The sequence below is a fragment of the Chlorocebus sabaeus genome, chromosome 28 (genome assembly GCF_047675955.1).
Source record: "Chlorocebus sabaeus isolate Y175 chromosome 28, mChlSab1.0.hap1, whole genome shotgun sequence".
Taxonomy (NCBI): Eukaryota; Metazoa; Chordata; class Mammalia; order Primates; family Cercopithecidae; genus Chlorocebus; species Chlorocebus sabaeus.
In genome coordinates, this window is record NC_132931.1 from 8,410,620 (window position 1) to 8,428,544 (window position 17,925).

General features: G+C 55.2%; 1 protein-coding gene across 9 annotated transcripts in view; it reads right to left on the reverse strand.

The window, feature by feature from the left end:
• Positions 1-1,552: 1,552 nt before the first annotated feature.
• ELN (elastin) overlaps positions 1,553-17,925 on the reverse strand; it is a 44,973-nt gene continuing 28,600 nt past the window's right edge. For 6 of the 9 annotated variants that reach the window (XM_037990510.2, XM_037990504.2, XM_037990509.2 and 3 more), the window contains 15 exons: positions 17,711-17,752; positions 16,958-17,044; positions 16,729-16,785; positions 13,923-14,108; positions 13,775-13,834; positions 13,461-13,583; positions 12,815-12,853; positions 10,904-10,975; positions 10,759-10,818; positions 10,426-10,509; positions 8,288-8,326; positions 6,937-6,981; positions 6,104-6,133; positions 4,906-4,956; positions 1,553-2,573 (listed from right to left, as the gene is read on the reverse strand). In XM_037990510.2, the coding sequence (XP_037846438.2) occupies positions 2,530-2,573; positions 4,906-4,956; positions 6,104-6,133; positions 6,937-6,981; positions 8,288-8,326; positions 10,426-10,509; positions 10,759-10,818; positions 10,904-10,975; positions 12,815-12,853; positions 13,461-13,583; positions 13,775-13,834; positions 13,923-14,108; positions 16,729-16,785; positions 16,958-17,044; positions 17,711-17,752 (1,019 nt within the window). In that variant the 3' untranslated portion in view covers positions 1,553-2,529. The remainder of the gene's footprint in view (positions 2,574-4,905; positions 4,957-6,103; positions 6,134-6,936; positions 6,982-8,287; positions 8,327-10,425; positions 10,510-10,758; positions 10,819-10,903; positions 10,976-12,814; positions 12,854-13,460; positions 13,584-13,774; positions 13,835-13,922; positions 14,109-16,728; positions 16,786-16,957; positions 17,045-17,710; positions 17,753-17,925) is intronic. The other 3 variants (XM_037990508.2, XM_037990506.2, XM_073012683.1) reach the window with 3 other exon arrangements.

Genomic DNA, 17,925 nt, shown 5'->3' on the forward strand with positions numbered 1-17,925 from the left:
CGTATGGATGGGTGGGTGGGTGGGTGAGCAGATGGATGGGTGGATGGATGGACAGGTGGGTGGATAGATGGTTGGATGGGTGGATAGATGGATGGGTGGATGGGTAGATGGGTGGAGGGATGGATGGATATCCTTTGCCACCACTGTAGGGCAGGCTGTGTCACCCCACCCTGGACTATTACAGCAACCCTCTTGTGCATCTCCTTGAATCGCACCGCTCACTCTCTCCTAATCCATCCTCCATAAGTCGTCAGTGCTGCCCTCTCCTACCAGACATTCTGGTTGTCCTGTCCTCTGCATGAAAGGCCTCACCCTCCTCTCTGTTCTATTCTTTGCCTGGTAAAATGTTTTTTGCCCTTTGTTGTTCTCTGGGAAGCTCTCCCTTAGCCTACCTCCACCAGCTTTCTCTTTCCCTCCCAGCTCCTTCTGGGATCACAAGGATCCTTGTGTGCAAACCCACATATGCTCCAGTCTGCACAGTGAGCTCCATCCACACTCTCCACGAACAGCTGTTGCCACGTTTCTGGCTTAGAGGTGTGCACACTCAGCACGGGGCCTACTCTCAGGAGGACGGCACAGGCCTGAGGCCGAGTGAGCCCTGGTACCCAGAGCGTGGTCCACAGGTAGAGAAGTGGGCTGCAGGTGACCGCATTCCCGGGCCCCATGGATTTCTGGCCTCAAGGGGAGGAGGAAGGGCCAGAATGGGAATGGGTGCATCTGAATAAGGGTGGAGCTGAACCTGCTGCTGGGTGTCCCCTGCATTTCTCAAGTCAAATGATGCCTTACATGGGCCACCCATGAGAGCTGGTCTTCCTCAGAGGGGACAGTTTCAGAGGAAAATGGTTACCCTTGACTGTCTTCTGACTTCTCTTAGGTAAGCCACCTTTCCTATCTGTCTCTCTCTCTCTCTCTCTCTTTTGAGACAAGGTCTTGCTCACTTACCCAGGCTGGAGTGCAGTGGTGCAATCATAGCTCACTGCAACCTCGAACTCCCAGGCTCAAGCAATCCTCCCACCTCAGCCTCCTGAGTAGCTGGGACCACAGGCATGCACCACCACTCTTGGGTAATTTTTATTGTTGTTGTTGCTATGGGGGTCTCACAGTGTTGTCCAGGTGGGTCTCTAACTCCTGGCCTCATTGTTAAAGAATAAGCCAAACTTGGAGAAAGATCGATGCCCCAGAAGCCGGCTGCAGGGGCTTTTGGTTGGCAACCTCTCAAATACACTGTGGGTGGTGGAGGTTCCCTAAAGCAGAGCCCTGATCCCCATCCAGGCCAGGGAGTTGAAGGCAGATTAAATCGATACGAAGGAAGCTAAGACACAGTTTCCTTTAAAGGTTTTCATTTATTAGTCATTTCTGAAGCAGTTAATTCTCTTTTCTTATTTAAAAAAAAAAGGTGTGTTTCATCCAGAGTTATATCAGAGTGATTAAAATGATTTTTCTACTGGGGATACAGCTCCCCCGATCAGAAAAAAAAATTTCTCTTTTTTTCAATGAACCACAAAAATAAAACCAAAAGAGAACATCAACAATCAAAAATAATCCCCAAATATCCAGGACAAAAAATAAAATATTTATTGATCTATCACAGCGAGACACAAAAAGATGGGCGGGGCAGGAGTGGGAACTGCTCTGAAGTTCAGTGGACCGAGGGAGGGATGGGGGGGATACAGTACTGCATGTGGGGACACCCCAGGTGGGGAGGAGATGCCTAGCACCCCAGTCTGCATAGCCCCGCACACCCTGGGGGAGTGTAGGATGGGGTGGAGGCAGGGCACAGGCTGCCATGACAGGTCAACCAGGTTGATGGTGGGTGCACCCAGCCAGCTAGTGGTGCCGGGCGGTCAACTGGGGACATGGATGGATGGACGGATGGGTGAATGGACGGATGGGCGGATGGATTCCACAAGAACAAGGTGGCTATTCCCAGTGTGGGGTGGTTTTCCAACCCAAAGGTGCCCCAGATGTGGGGAACAGCGATTGGTGGGGAGGAGACGGCCAAGTGGACGCAGGAGAGGAGGGATGCTATGGGCGAATCCAGCTTTGAGGCTTCAGGTGCTTGGGTACCAACTGGACGGCAGCCAAGGGTGGGTCCTGGTGGGCAGGGGGAGCTGGGACTGCCCAGGAAGTGTCTGCACCATCTTTAGAGGAGTCCCAGGGAGGGGGTTCCCCGAGGGGCCATCCTTCCCTCCTCCCTCCCCCCAGGAAGATAAGAGCACCGGCGTGTAGCACCAAGTTTCCCTGGAGATGGAGGCTGTGTGGAGGGGGAGCTCCTAGGTGGGAAGGGATGGGGTGGGGGGCCAGGACTACACAGCCCTTGCCTCTGAAGTAGGGGGCCTCCTGGTCGGGGCACTTGGCCACTCCCCTCTTATTTCCTTGCCCTGTGGATCTGCAAGGCCGCCCGGCCTGCCCGTTCCCTCCTGGGGTGGGGAGTCGGGGGGCATGGGATGGGGTTACAAAGGGTTTACATTCTCCACCAAGCAGTAGCACCAACGTTGATGAGGTCGTGAGTCAGGGGTCCTGGGAAGCTCATTTTCTCTTCCGGCCACAAGCTTTCCCCAGGCAGGCCGCACCTGGATGGGAGGAGGTGCACATCACCATGAGTCCGTCCCCTCTCAGTTTCGGCTCTAATCCCCGCCTGCTCTGACCCACTCGGTTGGAGGCTCCAAGAAGTCACCAGAAGCCAAGCCGTGGCCCCAGGCCAAACTCACACCTGATCCATGCCATCAACTTCCACTGGACAGATGGGGCCGGAGAAGCCCCCAAGATATTACTTGGATGAAACCAACACTTGCAGAAAAGGGGGCAGGTCATGGGACCTGGCTGGGGAAGGACTGGGCCTGGCACTGGCTCCTGGCTCCACTGCTCCAAGAAGCCTTTCGGGGAAAGGCTAAGGGCAGCTCCATCAAGGAACATGGGATGAAGGGAGAGTCAGTGTCTGCAGGAGATGGCTCTCTCAGGGAGTGGGGTGGACCCATACATCTGAGAGGGCATCGGATAAGTAAATCAAGGCCCAGTAGAGGGAGAGAGGGTCTTATCCACATAGTGTCTGAGCTGGGACCCAGACCCAGGATTCCTACACCTCCTGGGAATGGTCTGATGGGTGAACCCTGTTTCAAGGCATCAGTCTGCCTTAGGTAAGGCATCATTGTCTAGTGGCGGGCCCGGAGTAGTTCCTACCCTTGCTTGAGCCAGATATGGCTCCTTACCGCCACCTGGTGGCTGTGAGCAGAGAGTAGGGCAGGAACAGACATCTGTCTCTGAAGTTTTTGTTTTTTGTTTGGAGACGCAATCATCTTGCTCTGTCGTCACCCAGGCTGGAGGGCAGTGGTTTGGTCTCAGCTCACTGCAACCTCTGCCTCCTGGGTTCAAGCAATTCTCCTGTCTCAGCCTCCAGAGTAGCTGGGATTACAGGCGCACACCACCACACCCGGCTATTTTTGTATTTTTAGTAGAGACGGGATTTTGCCATGTTGACCAGGCTGGGGTCTCGAACTCCTGATCTCAGGTGACCCACCTGTCTCAGCCTCCCAAAGTGTTGGGATTACAGGCATGAGCCACTACACCCAGCCCTCTCTCTGAAGTTTGTCCCCTGGTTTGGGAAATGCCATGATAGGGCCACAAGCAAGACTGTCGCCCTGTTGAAAGCTGGGCACCCTGGAAACAGTCAGTTTGATTTTGCCTCTGCCCCTCCCACCCCGGCCTCAGCTGTCTCATCTGTGCAATGGGGAACAGGACTGCGTGGAAGGGAATTCACAGTCCTGAGTAACCACAGGGGCACGGCTGTGACTTCTCTGGGACTCCTTTTGGTATCATATGGAGGACCTTGCGGGGAGGCAAAAGAACCGCCCACACCCTCCCCAGAGGTGGATCAGCCTATTTTATTTTTGAAGCAGGATCTTGCTCTATTGTCCAGGCTGCAGTGCGGTGGCACAATCACAGCTCACTGCATCCTTGAACTCCTGGGCTCAAGCAATCCTCTCGCCTCAGCCTCCAGAGTACCTGAGACTACAGATGTGCACCACCACACGCAGCTAATTTTTAAAATTTCTGTAGAGACAGGGTCTCACTCTGTTGCCCAGTCTGGTCTCAAATTCCCGGTCTCAAGCGATTCTCACGCCCCAGCCTCCCAAAGTGCTGGGATTACAGGCATGAACCATCGCGCCTGGCTAGGTCTGCATCTTTTTTTTCTTTTTTGAGATGGATTTTCGCCCTTGTTGATCATGTGCAATGGCATGATCTTGGCTCACTGCAACCTCTGCCTCCCCAGTTCAAGAGATTCTCCTGCCTCAGCCTCCAAAGTAACTGGAATTACAGGCGTCCACCACCATGCCTGGCTAAGTTTTTGTATTTTCAGTAGAGACAGGGTTTCACCATGTTGGCCAGGCTGGTCTTGAACTCCTGACCTCAGGTGATCCACCCGCCTTGGCCTCCCAAAGTGCTGGGATTACAGGCATGAGCCACCACGCCTGGCCAGGTCTGCATCTTTGTGAAGGAATGTGGCTTAGCCCTAGGTGGTAGCTTCAGCCCTTGCTGCCCAGCCCAGGGCACCTTGCACGTCCCACGCCCACACCCTCTGCTTTCCCTGACTCTGCGGCTCCAGAGGTCCCAGCCCTTCTCCTTTCCTTCTCCTGCAATGTTTTCCTTCTCTTTTCCAGTTGACTTCCTGTAGCAGGCTAAGGGACTTTGGGAGGGACAGCCAGGCCTGGCCTGGGGTGAGCTTAGAGGGCCCTGAGTCCACACCCAGCTCTGAATATCTGTGTGGGAGGTAGGAGGGATGGGCAGGAGGTATCCATCCCCCTTCCCTAACCTCCTTGCTCCAGAACCCAGGCTGGTGGACCATCTCTCCACCTCTGTCTCTGCCCCTCCTGCCCTGCCTCTTTAGGGGGCTGAATCTCTACTCACCTTGGTATCCCAGGGCTCCCAGGGCCCCTCCAAAGGGCTTGGGGGGTTTTCCTGTGGATGGGGAGGACAGGATGGAGGAGGGAGCTGGGCTTTCCTGCCTTTCCCTTTCCCTTCACCTTGGACCTGGCCTCCATTATGTCTCAGCAGGTTCCAGAGTCCTTCCTGCCTCCAGCCTGCCCCTCAGCCCCACCCAGCCTGTCCCCCTCTGTCCAGCTATGCTCCTATGCTCCTTGCAAATCACAGATGCATGCTGTCTGTGGAGACCTCAGCGACTCAGCAGGTACCTCACCCCACCCCACCCCAGTCAGCCCTGACACATTTCCCAGTTTTGGCCTTGCCCACGTGACCACTCAGCTTCCCCTCCCAGCCCACCCTGCTTGCCCTGACCTTATTCTTCCCTTACACAGCTTATTTTTCTTTCTTTTTGAAATATTTTAGGCTGGGCATGGTGGCTCATGCTTGTAATCCCAGCACTTTGGGAGGCTGAGGCAGGTGGATCACTTGAGGTCAGGAGTTCGACACCAGCCTGGCCAACATGGTGAAACCCCATCTCTACTAAAAATACAAAAATTAGCCAGGTGTGGTGGCGGGCGCCTGTAATCCCAGCTACTCAGGAGGCTGAGACAGGAGAATTGCTTGAACCCAGGAGGCGGAGGCTGCAGTGAGCTGAGATCATGCCATTGTACTACAGCCTGGGCAATGGAGCAAGACTTCATCTCAAAAAAAAAAAAAAAAAAAAAAAAGAAAGAAATATTTTGTAGACATGGGGTCTTGCTATGTTGCCCCGGCTGGTCTCGAATTCCTGGCCTCAAGCGATCCTCCTGCCTCAGCCTCCCAAAGTGCTGGGATTACAAGCATGAGCCACCTCACCAGTCTTTATTTCCCTTTCTATGGGACCTTGTCAATCTCTTCAGTTAGACAGTAAACTCCAGGGTGACTCAGGTCCCTGTCTGCCTCTGGGGGCCTTGTCATGGGCCAGGCCAGGAGCCTCAGGAATCAAGATCCTGCCTAGCGCTGGATCCTGCCTAGCGCTGGAGTTCCAGCTTCCATGATTCCCCTGTGGGCTCCCTGAACCCCCCACGCCAGGGGGCCAGCCCAGGTCCATGGTCACTCCAGTCACCCCATGAAAGGAACTCAGGGGCTCCCTGCTTGAAATGGGCCCCACCAGGCATCAGGTGACTTCTTGTTGTAGACTCACCACCAACTCCCAAGCCTCCAGCGCCGCCACCTGCAAGGCGAAGAGAGGGGCTGTGAGTGTACCCACTTCTGGGGCGCCCGTCAAGCCCTCTCAGACAGCATGGGTTCAGCCTGAGGCTGGGGGCGGGGGCAGTGTGGGCTGCAAAGGGCCAAGTTCTGGGCTTGTGTGCCCTGGGCTCTGCCTCTGCTCACTGTGTGATCATGGAGCAGTCCCTGGCACTCTCTGAGCCTCAGTTTCCCCCCTTTACAACATGGTGGAAAAGCTATCTGTCCTCCATGGACCTTGAGGAGCACGAAATGTGATTTTTTTTTTTTTTTTTTATTTTTTAAACGGAGTCTTGCTTTGTTGCCCAGGCTGGAACGCAGTGGCGCCATCTCAGCTCACTGCAACCTCCGCCTCCTGGGTTCAGCCGATTCTCCTGCCTCAGCCTCCCGAGTATCTGGGATTACAGGTGTGCGCCACCACACGTGGCTAATTTTTGTATTTTTAATAGAGACGGGGTTTTGTCATGTTGGCCAGGCTGGTCTCAAACTCCTGACCTCAGGTGATCTGCCTGCCTTGGCCTCCCAAAGTGCTGGGATTACAGGCGTGAGCCACCACACCTGGCCATGAACTGTTTTAAAAAACCGAACGTTCCCTGTTTTTGTAAGAGGTCAGCAAGAAGGAGGGGAGGCTCTATGTTCAGCTCGGGGTCCAGCCTCATGTGACCTGAGGCTGTGGGGTCCACCTGTGGGTGCTGGCTCAGCCCTTCTGAGCAGGAGATGACACAGCAGAGGAGGGAGGAGGTGGCTGGAGCTCTAGAGCAGGGCCCAGGGGCAGGGAGCCTGGCGTACCTGGGAAAATGGGAGACAGTCCGAAGCCGGGTCTCGCTGCCACTCCTGCAGGAGAGATTTTGGGTTGGTGGGTTGGTAGGGGTGGGAACTGGCTCTACCTCATCACTCTCTGCCTGCACCGGCTCACCCAAGACCCTCTGTCTGGGATCATCTCCTCTCCATCCCCCTACTATATAATTTTTTTTTTTTTTTTTGAGACAGAGTCTCCCTCTGCCGCCCAGGCTGGAGTGCAGTGGCCGGATCTCAGCTCACTACAAGCTCCGCCTCCTGGGTTTACGCCGTTTTATTGCCTCAGCCTCCCGAGTAGCTGGGACTACAGGCGCCCGCCACCTCACCCGGCTAGTTTTTTGTCTTTTTTAGTAGAGACGGGGTTTCACCGTGTTAGCCAGGATGGTCTCGATCTCCTGACCTCGTGATCCACCCGTCTCGGCCTCCCAAAGTGCTGGGATTACAGGCTTGAGCCACCGCACCCGGCCTATATAATTTTTTATATTTTATTTTATTATTATTTTTTGAGACAGGGTCTTGCTCTGTTGCCCAGGCTGCAGTGCAGTGGTGCGATCTTGGCTCACTGTAAGCTCTGCTTCCCAGGCTCCAGTGATTCTCCCGCCTCAGCCTCCCGAGTAGCTGGGATTACAGGTGCCCACCACGTCTGGCTAATTTTTGCTTTTTTTTTTTTTAGTAGAGACTGGGTTTCACCATGTTGACCAGACTGGTCTTGAACTCCTGACCTCAAGTGATCCGCCCACCTAGGCTTCACAAAGTGCTGGGATTACAGGCGTGAGCCACCGCGCCCAGCCAGTCTCCCCCATTATAGCCAGAGCAGCTTTCTCAACACAACGTGCCCCCACCTAGCAACCAGGTGTGGCACCCCGTGGCCTCAACCCTGAGCTCAGCCTGGCACTGTCCCCAACCTTACAGCTTGCCCCTTTGCCCAGTACATCTGCAGTCCTAGAGTATCCTCTCCAGTCCCAGTCTCCTGTCCTTGTGTGGACATGGGCTCCGGGAGTCCCCACTGCTAGACAGACAGGCCCTCTCTAGATCTGGGCAGAGCTGAGGACTACATAGCAGAGCTGGCCACCCCTACCTCCAAGTGGGAACTACCCGGCACCCCCTAGGACACCTCCAAGGCCAGCAGCACCTGAGAAGAGGCAGGTGGGTTCAGGACAAGCACCCCCATTTGGAAGAGGCCCTGATATCCCTGCTGGGTTCTGGGGTAAGGGATGTCCCAGACAAGATCTTCAGAGGTAGGGGGAGCCAGAGGGAGGCCTGAGCTGGGCTGGGGGAGGGTGGTGATGGGCATAGCAGGGGGTGCAGGCCACTGGCAGGAAGGCATCAGAGGGGAACTCACCGTATTTAGCTGCTTTGGCGGCTGCAGCTGGAGACACACCTGGAGAGATGAGGCACATGATGGCTCAGGAATGCCACCTGTCAGGTCCTGTCTCTTTTTTTTTTTTTTTTTTTTTGAGGCAGTCTTGCTCTGTCGCCCAGGCTGGAGTGCAGTGGCGTGATCCCGGTTCACTGCAACCTCAGCCTCCCAGGTTCAAGCGATTCTCCTGCCTCAGCCCCCTAAGTAGCTGGAATTACAGGCACCCACCACCATGCCTGGCTAATTTTTGTATTTTTAGTAGAGACGGGTTTCACCATGTTGGCCAGGCTGGTCTTGAACTCCTGACCTCAGGTGATCCACCTGCCTTGGCCTCCCAAAATGCTGAGATTACAGGTGTGAGCCACCGCACCTGGCTGGGCCCTGTCTTCTGACCTACTCACCCTTTACCGTCTGCCCACGGACTCATCCTCCCAGTATCTATCCCCCCATCCTTCCTTCATCTGTCTAGGGTCTTGCTCTGTTACAGCCCAGGCTGGAATGCAGTGGCTCGATCACAGCTCACTGCAGCCCTGAACTCCTGGGTTCAAGTGATCTTCCTGCCTCAGCCTCCCAAGTAGCTGAAACTACAGGCACACACCACGCCCGGCTAAGTTTTAAATATTTCGTAGAGATGGGGGTTGGGGGGGTAGGGTCTTGCTAAATTGTCCAGGCTGGTCTCAAACTCCTGGCCTCAAGCAATCCACCTACCTAAGCCTCCCAAAGTGTTGGGATTACAGGCATGAGCCACCATGCCCGGCCCCAAAAGTCCTTAACTGTTAAGCTCCTCTTGTGTGTCTGGTCTTGTGGAACTCACAGGAAGAGCTGTGCAGGCCGGTTTAGAGGGGGAGACACAATGACAGCCCAAGAAAGGGGGAAACGGCCACGCAAGATCAGCCACAATGGCGGAGACTTAGGGAAAGCAATTTCTTTCTTTTTTTTGTTTTTTAAGACAGAGTCTCGCTCTGTCGCCCAGGCTGGAGTGCAGTGGCCGGATCTCAGCTCACCGCAAGCTCCACCTCCCAGGTTTACACCATTCTCCTGCCTCAGCCTCCCGAGTAGCTGGGACTACAGGTGCCCACCACTGTGTCTGGCTAATTTTTTTGTATTTTTAGTAGAGATGGGGTTTCACCGAGTTACCCAGGATGGTCTTGATCTCCTGACCTCGTGATCCACCCTCCTTGGCCTCCCAAAGTGCTGGGATTACAGGCGTGAGCCACCGCTCTTGGCCAGGGAAAGCAATTTCTCTCCAAGCTTTGATTTCTTTCTTGGAGAATGGGCAACTTCCACCGCAGTGGTCATGTGGGTTGAAAGAGAGGAGAGGGGGAGGATTGGGACCCTGGCAACCAGGGATAGCCCCAGCTCCCGTTTGCCACATTCTTTGTTTTTATTTTGTTTTGGGAGGAGGTCTTGCTCTGTTGCCCAGGCTGGAGTGTGGCAATGCGATCTCAGCTCACTGCAACCTCCACCTGCTGGGTTCAAGCGATTCTCCTGTCTCAGTCTCCTGAGTAGCTGGGATTACAGGCATGCACCACCATGCCCGGCTCATTTTTATATTTTTAGTAGAGACATTGGTGGAGTTGCTGGAGCCCATGTTGGCCAGGCTGGTCTCGAACTCCTGACCTCAGGTGATCCACCCACCTCTGCCTCCCAAAGTGCTGGGATTATAGGCATGAGCCACTATACCTGGCTTCTTTTTCTTTTTCTTTTTCTTTTTTTTTTATGACAGGGTCTCACTCTGCTGCCCAGGCTGGAATGCAGTGGTACCATCTCAGCTCACTGCAGCCTCCGCCTCCTGGGCTCAAGTGATCCTCTGGCCTCAGCCTCCCAAGTAGCTGGGAATACAGGCACCCACCACCACGCCTGGCTAACTTTTGTATTTTTGGTAAAGATGAGGTTTCACCATGTCACACAGGCTGGTCTCAAACTCCTGACCTCAGGTGATCTGCCCGCCTTGGCCTACTAGAGTGCTGGGACTGTAGGTGTGAGCCACCGCACCTGGCCGAGAGGACGTCTTGAGCAAAGACGTGGCAGGGCTGGGAAAGAAAGTCTCTGTCTCTGTCTCCATCTCTGTCTCTCACACACACACACCACGCACTCACTGATTTCAGAACAACTCTTACCTCCAAGGCCCCCAACACCTGGGACGGCTCCAAGCCCTCCGACTCCGAGTCCTCCGACTCCGAGTCCAGCGGGTCCCCCTAGGCCTGTGGAGAGAGCTCAGCATTGGACTCTGCCGGTCAGAAAGGTGGGACTGAAGCCTCAGCCTGCGGAGGGTGGAGGTGTCCTCTGGGGACCCAGGTGGAGCCTGAGCTCTCCCGGCCTTCAATGGCACAGTGGAGCCAGGAGGTGTCTGGAGCAGGAAGTCTGAGTCTACAGTGCCTGGTCAGAGGCTCCTCCCACACCCTGGGGGCCTGGGGGTCTGGCAGCAGCTCCCACCTCCACCCAGTGCTCACCAAACTGGGCGGCTTTGGCAGCAGCTTTGGCTGCAGCAGCAGCGGCGGCAGGTCCGGCTCCTGGGAATACAGACCGAGTTCAGGGAGGGACTCAGTACTGATTAGCCTCCCTCCCCAGCCAGCCCTTCCTGGGGTTTCAACTCACCCACCACACCGCCTGGGATGCCTACTCCACCGAGAGCCCCAACCCCTCCAAGGGCCCCAGGCACTCCGGCTCCTGCGTGGAGAGGAAAGAAGATGAGTGGTCCATTTCTGAACAATGGATCTCCCTGCCCCAGGAACAACAACACAAGCAGACAGGTGGCAGGGGCCATGTGACACAGGGGAGCAGCAGCGGACAGGAAGTCCAGTCCTTGTTTTGTTTTGTTTTGAGATGGGGTTTTGCTCTGTCACCCTGGCTGGGGTGCGGTAGTACAATCATAGTTCATTGCAGCCTCCGACTCCTGGGGTCATGCGATCCTCCTGCCTTAGCCTCCCGAAGGTGTGCGCCGCTGTGCCTAGCCTTAAAAGTTCTTTTGTAGGCCGGGTGCGGTGGCTCACGCCTGTAATCCCAGCACTTTGGGAGGCTGAGACTAGTGGATCACCTGAGGTCAGGAGTTTGAGACCAGCCTGGCCAACATGGTGAAACGCGGTCTCTACTAAAAATACAAAAATTAGCCAGGCGTGGTGGTGCGTGCCTGTAATCCCAGCTATTTGGAAGACTGAGGCAGGAGGATCGCTTGAACCTGGGAGGTGGAGGCTGCAGTGAGCTGAGATCGTACCACTGCACTCCAGCCTGGGCAACAGAGCAAGACTCTGTCAAAACAAACAAACAAACAATGGCAATAGTATCTACAGCAGGCACTTAACATTCTGAGTGCTTCACACTTAGCAGCCCATTTTTTATGCATTGCAGCAGGAAAGGTAGGCACTATTGTCATTCCCATTTTGCAGATGAGAATGCTGAGGCAGAGCAGAGGTTAAGCAGTGTGCCCAGGGCTTCAGGGGCGGGAAGTGGCTGGGGAGCCTGCACCCTTCGTGGCTCCACCACGTGACGTCACTCTGTTTCCCTGGCAATGTCTGTTGACTCAGGCCTGCCAAGCAGTCAGCAGTGAGCAGGGGAGGAGGCAGGGCCGCTGGGGGTCAGGGCTGAAGAAGCCAGGATTTTCCGAGGTAGAAACTGGCCCCAAGTGGACCTGCCCGGTCGGTTGGTGGATCCCTGGGGGAGTCTTCTACCTCCCCCTAACTCTGCTCACAGGAGGCCAGGAATGCAGGGGCTACAGACAGCATGGGTCTGGCCAGGTGGGACTGCCACGTCTTCTGGGCTGGCTCGTGGCGGGAGCAGTCCTGCTGGCAGGACAGGAAGGCAGGCGGGGGGCCGGGGGTGCCCAGATGAGGAATACCAGCTCCTCTGCTCGGGCCAGAGAGCTGGGGTGGAGTCAGAGACTGTCCAGACTCCTCATACCCACAGCAGGCCCAGCCCCTTCCTGGATGCAGGGACTATGAAACTGTCAGGGTCAGAGCGGGCTTAGGGACAGTGGAATTACCTCCTGGGGGGCAACTGGGATTTCAAGGGTGTTTTTGGTGGTCACAGGGGTTGAAGGCACCACAAGCATTTAGTGGACAGGGGCCAGGTTTTTAAACTGTCATAAATGTGTCCTAGAAACTGCCTTTTTTTTTTTTTTTTTTTTTTTTTTTGAGACAGAGTCTTGCTCTGTTGTTCAGGTTGGAGTGCAGTGGCGTGATCTCGGCTCACTGCAGCCTCCATCTCCTGGGTTCAAGTGATTCTCCTGCCTTAGCCTCCCGAGTAGCTGGGATTATAGGTGCGCACCACCACGCCTGGCTAATTTTTGTATTTTTAGTGGAGATAGGGTTTAACCATATTGGTCAGGCTGGTCTGGAACTCCTGACCTCAGGTGATCTACCAGCCTCAGCCTCCCAAGTACTGGGATTATAGACGTGAGCCAACATGCCCGGCCGAAACTGCCTTTTTCTATCGTGACCACCCGAGTCCTGTGCTGTCAGGGACTGTGTGGTGGTGGCAAGGGAGCCACAAGTGGTTGTGGGGTACACTCACCATATTTGGCTGCTTTAGCGGCAGCCAGGGCTCCAGGTACTGGGGAGAAAGAAAAGTCGGGGGGTGGTCAGCAGCCGAGCTCTGTACCTGGGAGTTCTACCGCCTCCTCTAGGAAGCCCTCCCTGACCTCCTTGGCCTTTTGCTTCCTCAAAGCCCTGAAGCTGTACAGGCACAGAGCTTTAGGGCTGAACAATGCCTCTGCCTTCCATCTGGCCCCTCCTTCTCTCCTCAGGCCTAGCATGGCCTGCCTGAGGCTGGGGACAGAGTGGGGCTCAGTAACCAGCTGGTGAAGATCTGGAGTTCCTAGTGGCCCCCTGGCCACAGAGCACTACTGAAGGGGAGCCACGCTGATCTACCTGCTCCTTCCCTGGTTGGAGGGCAAGCTTTTTCTCAGTCTGCAGCCCTGCCACCCCTCTACTGAGGAGGCAGATACTCTGCAATTGGGCAGCCTGGGGTCTCTTGGCCTGGTCTGCCCTCCTCCCACTGTCCGTTACCCCCAGATACTTAGGAGAACCTAACAAGGATTTTACTATGCACCCCTGGGTGGTGAGGGGGTGCTGGGGAGGTGCTGGGAGTAGGAGGGATCTCGTTCCCTGAGCTCAGGGGACAGGCTCCGCCTAACCCCTAGAAGCCCCCTCACCCGCACCTGCCCCGAAGCCAGGAACACCAGCACCAACTCCAAGCCCAGGAACGCCGACACCAACTCCAAGTCCAGGAACACCAACACCAACTCCAAGTCCAGGAACAGCACCAAGCCCAGCTGCAGCTCCTGCAGACAGAGGGCAGTGGTGGCGACAGCAGGCAGGGAGCATGCCCCTGAGGAGGTGTCCTGCCCAGGGAGCTGAAACTAGTCCCAAAGGAAGGGGCCCAGATCCAAGCAGCAGCCTCTGCCCTGGCCGTTGCTCCTAACCAGCTCTGGGCTCGTTGGGGAGAGGAGAGAAAGGTGGGTGAGGCACTCACGGAGCTGGGCTTTGGCGGCTGCCTTGGCAGCAGATTTCGCTGCCGCTGGGGCTCCCACTCCTGGAGGAAGAGAGAGGGGATTAGAGATGGAGGTGGGGCCGATGGAGGCTTCGGGGGCCCCTCAGGCTCACTGACTCATGAAACTCACCTGCAACTCCACCAGGGCCGATGCCAACGCCAGGAGCTACGCCAACACCAGGAGCCACACCAACGCCAGGAGCCACGCCAACGCCAGGAGCCACGCCAACACCAGGAGCCACGCCAACGCCAGGAGCCACACCAACGCCAGGAGCCACACCAACGCCAGGAGCCACGCCGACACCAGGAACTAACCCTGTAAGATTGAGAAGAGCTGATCATTAACCAAGGCCCAATCAAAGAGGACAGAAGCTTATGGAAAGAGGGCTGGAGCCTCGGCCCTGGCATAGATTTGCTGTGTGACCATGGATCAGTTACTTTCCCTTGCTGGGCCTCAGCTTCCTCATCCCTAAAATGAAGTGTGTGCAGGCTCAGGAGTTCATAACCTTGTTTTTTTGGAGACAGAGTCTCACTCTGTCATCCAGGCTGGAGTGCAATGGTGCGATCTCGGCTCACAGCAACCACCAACTCCCGAGTTCAAGCAAGTCTCCTGCCTCAGCCTCCTGAGTAGCTGGGACTACAGGTGCGCACCACCATGCCTGGCTAATTTTTTTGTATTTTTAGTAGAGACAGGGTTTCACCGTGTTGGCCAGGCTGGTCTTGAACTCCTGACCTCGGGTGATCCACCTGCCTCGACCTCCCAAAGCGCTGGGATTATAGCTGTGAGCTGCTGCATCTGGCCAGGAGTTCTTAACCTTTTCAGGGACAAGGACCCCTTGGAGATTTGAGGCTGATGGAGGCAGATTTACATTATATAAGGGGCTTTGTAAGACAGAAAGGCTTTGGGTTCAAATCTCAGCTCAGCCACCGTTTAGCTGTGCAACTGTAGGCAAGTTACTTAAGCTCTGGGAACCTCAGTTTCCACATCTGTAAAAGGGAAAAATAAACTCAACTCTATAAGATTGTTTGTAGGCCAGGCACGTTGGCTCATGCCTGTCATCCCAGCACTTTGAGAGGTCAGCGTGAGAGAATTGCCTACAAATTTTTTTTCTTTTTTTTTTTTTTTTTTGAGACGGAGTCTCGCTCTGTCGCCCAGGCTGGAGTGCAGTGGCCGAATCTTGGCTCACTGCAAGCTCCGCCTCCCGGGTTTACGCCATTCTCCTGCCTCAGCCTCCCAAGTAGCTGGGGCTACAGGCACCCACCACCTCGCCCGGCTAGGTTTTTATATTTTTTAGTAGAGACGGGGTTTCACCGGGTTAGCCAGGATGGTCTCGATCTCCTGACCTCGTGATCTGCCTGTCTCAGCCTCCCAAAGTGCTGGGATTACAGGCTTGAGCCACCGCGCCCGGCCTCTTTTTTTTTTTTTAAACTGGGCATGGTGGCACGTGCTACTAGGGATACTAATGGGGAAGAATCGCGTAAGTCAGGAGTTTGAGGCCTGCAGTGAGCTATGACGGCATCACTGCACTCCAGCCTGGGCGACAATGTGAGACCCTGTCTCAAATAAACAGGTAATAAAGATTGCTGTGTGTGAGAATTTGGGCCTCAGCAGGCCTGCAGTTGAAATGCTGTCTGGCCTATTCAGCCTTAGAGATTCCGATCTGAACCTTTTAGCCCACAGGTCCCTAGTGCCAAGGCCTACAGACCCCATGCCCAGGGCCTGATATACAGTTGAGCTCTACAGTTGGTGCTGCTACAATTTGCCGTGTTCAGAAAAGTGTGGGCACCTGGGGCTACCAAGGTGGCCCTCAAATATAGCAAAAGATGGGGAACAAGAAGTACTGCAGCCTGGGCGTGGTGGCTCAAGCCTGTAATCCCAGCACTTTGGGAGGCAGAGGTGTGAGGATCGCTTGAGCCCAGGAGTTTGATACCAGCCTGATCACCATAGTGAGACCACTGTTGCTACAAAAAAATTAAAAAATGAGCCAGGCATGGTGGTGGGCACCTGTGGTCGCTGCTTGGGAGTTCGACGCGGGCAGATTGCTTGAGCCTGGCAGGTTGAGGCTGCAGTGAGCTATGATTGTGGCACTGTACCCTAGCCTGGGTGACAGAGCTAGACCCTATCTCAAGAAGAAGGAAGAAGAAGGAGAAGGAGAAGAAAGAAGGAGAAGAAAGAAGAAGGAGAAGAAAGAAGAAGGAGGAAAAGGAGAAGAAAGAAGGAGGAGAAGGAGAAGGAGGAGAAAGAAGAAGAAGGAGAGAAGGAGAAGGAGGAGAAGGAGGAGGAGAAGAAGAAGAAGAAGGAGGAGGAGGAGGAGGAGGAAGAAGGAAGAAGAAGGAAGAAGAAGGAAGAAGAAGGAAGAAGAAGGAAGAAGAAAGAAGAAGGAGAAGAAGAGGAAGGAGAAGAAGGAGGAGGAGGAGAAGAAGAAAGAAGAAGGAGAAGAAGAAGAAAGAAGAAGGAGAAGAAGGGAGAAGAAGCAGGAGAAGAAGAAGAAAGAAAAAGAAGAGGAAGGAGAAGAACGAGAAGGAGGAGGAGGAGGGAGAAGGGGAAGGAGGAGGAGAAGAAGAAGGAAGAAGAAGGAAGAGGAGGAGGAGGAGTACAAGAAGGAGAAGGAGAAAGAGAAGGAGAAGGGGGAGAACTGGAGTCCGTCAAGGGGAGCTGGAGCTCAGCATGAGGTCAGGTCCCTCATAGCCTGGGAGGCACCAGGGACTTTAGGAAGAGGGAGGCTCACACTGCTCACCCTGCTTCCCTAATCAGAAACATCACCCACACTCCTAGAGGTCATCAGTGGACCAAAAGCTCTAAGGAGGTCCCACCCCAGAACGTGACAGCCCAAGAGGGGTGGAAAGGAAAAGGGAGCTGGGCGGTCAGATCCCAGATCAGGGCACATGAGAAGGCAGCGCTCCGTGAGCCGATGGCAGGGGTGAGGAGGACTTACCAAACTGGGCGGCTTTGGCGGCTGCTTTAGCAGCTGCAGCTGCTGGGGTCCCCACTCCTAGAGGTGTGAAGAGAAGGGGTGAGGGAGTGGTCTCTCGCACCCCTCCCTGCTTCCCATCTCTAGGCTCAGTCTTCCCGTTTGTAAAATGGTGCAGTCGACCTTGGTCAACTCCAGGGACCCTTCCGTGAGACAAACTAAACCGGTCTCTGGGCTGGAGAACACAGCTCACCTGGCACTCCTCCCACGCCCGGCACACCTGGGACTATGCCTCCGGCACCTGGCACCAACCCTCCCAGCACTCCTGCTCCTGCAGCACCTGGGGGAGTGGAGAACTTTCAGCCTTGCCCCTCCCAGTGCTCACTTCTTGGGGGAGCATGGGTGGGTGGGAGAATCAGGGGAAGAAGAGAACGGCTTCCCGGCACCTTCGTTTCTTTTTATTTATTTATTTTTATTTTTGGAGTCGGAGTCTCCCTCTGTCACCCAGGCTGGAGTGCAATGGTGTAATCTCTGCTCACTGCAGCCTCTACCTCCCAGGTTCAAGTCATTCTCCTGCCTCAGCGTCCCAAGTAGCTGGGACTATAGGTGCCTGCCACCATGCCCAGCTAATTTTTGTATTTTTCAGTAGAGACACGGTTTCACCATGTTGGCCAGGCTGGTCTCGAACCCCTGGCCTCAAGGGATCCACCTGCCTCGGCCTCCCAAAGTGCTGGGATTACAGGCGTGAGCCACCCAGCCTGGCCAGGCACCTTCGGTTCTGGGGGTGGGGGGTGGGGTGATGAGCAGGTCACCAACAGTCCTAACAGGAAGCATCTGAAAAGGACAGTAAGAGTGGAGTGTGGCTTTGGAAGATGGGGCAGGGGCCTCGTGACCTTGGTCCAGGCCATTTCAGTCCCGGAGGCCTGGGAGTCAGTTTGCCCTGAGGTTGGTCCTTGAGCCCCGCAGGAGAGCAGGGCTTGGGGTCAGGCAGGGCAGGGGCACTTACCGTACTTGGCAGCCTTGGCGGCAGCTGCTGCCTGAGCTTCAGCTACAAGGAAATGAGAAAGAAACAGACCCTCAGAAGCCTGGCCTGGGTCTCCTCCGAGCCGTGTTTAAAGCTCTTCTGCCCTGTAAGGCATGGACGACCTCCCTTCTCCCCCAACTCTTCCCTGAGCACATTGAAGCCCGATCTACAGTCCCCACTGCCCCTGCAGAGCTGAG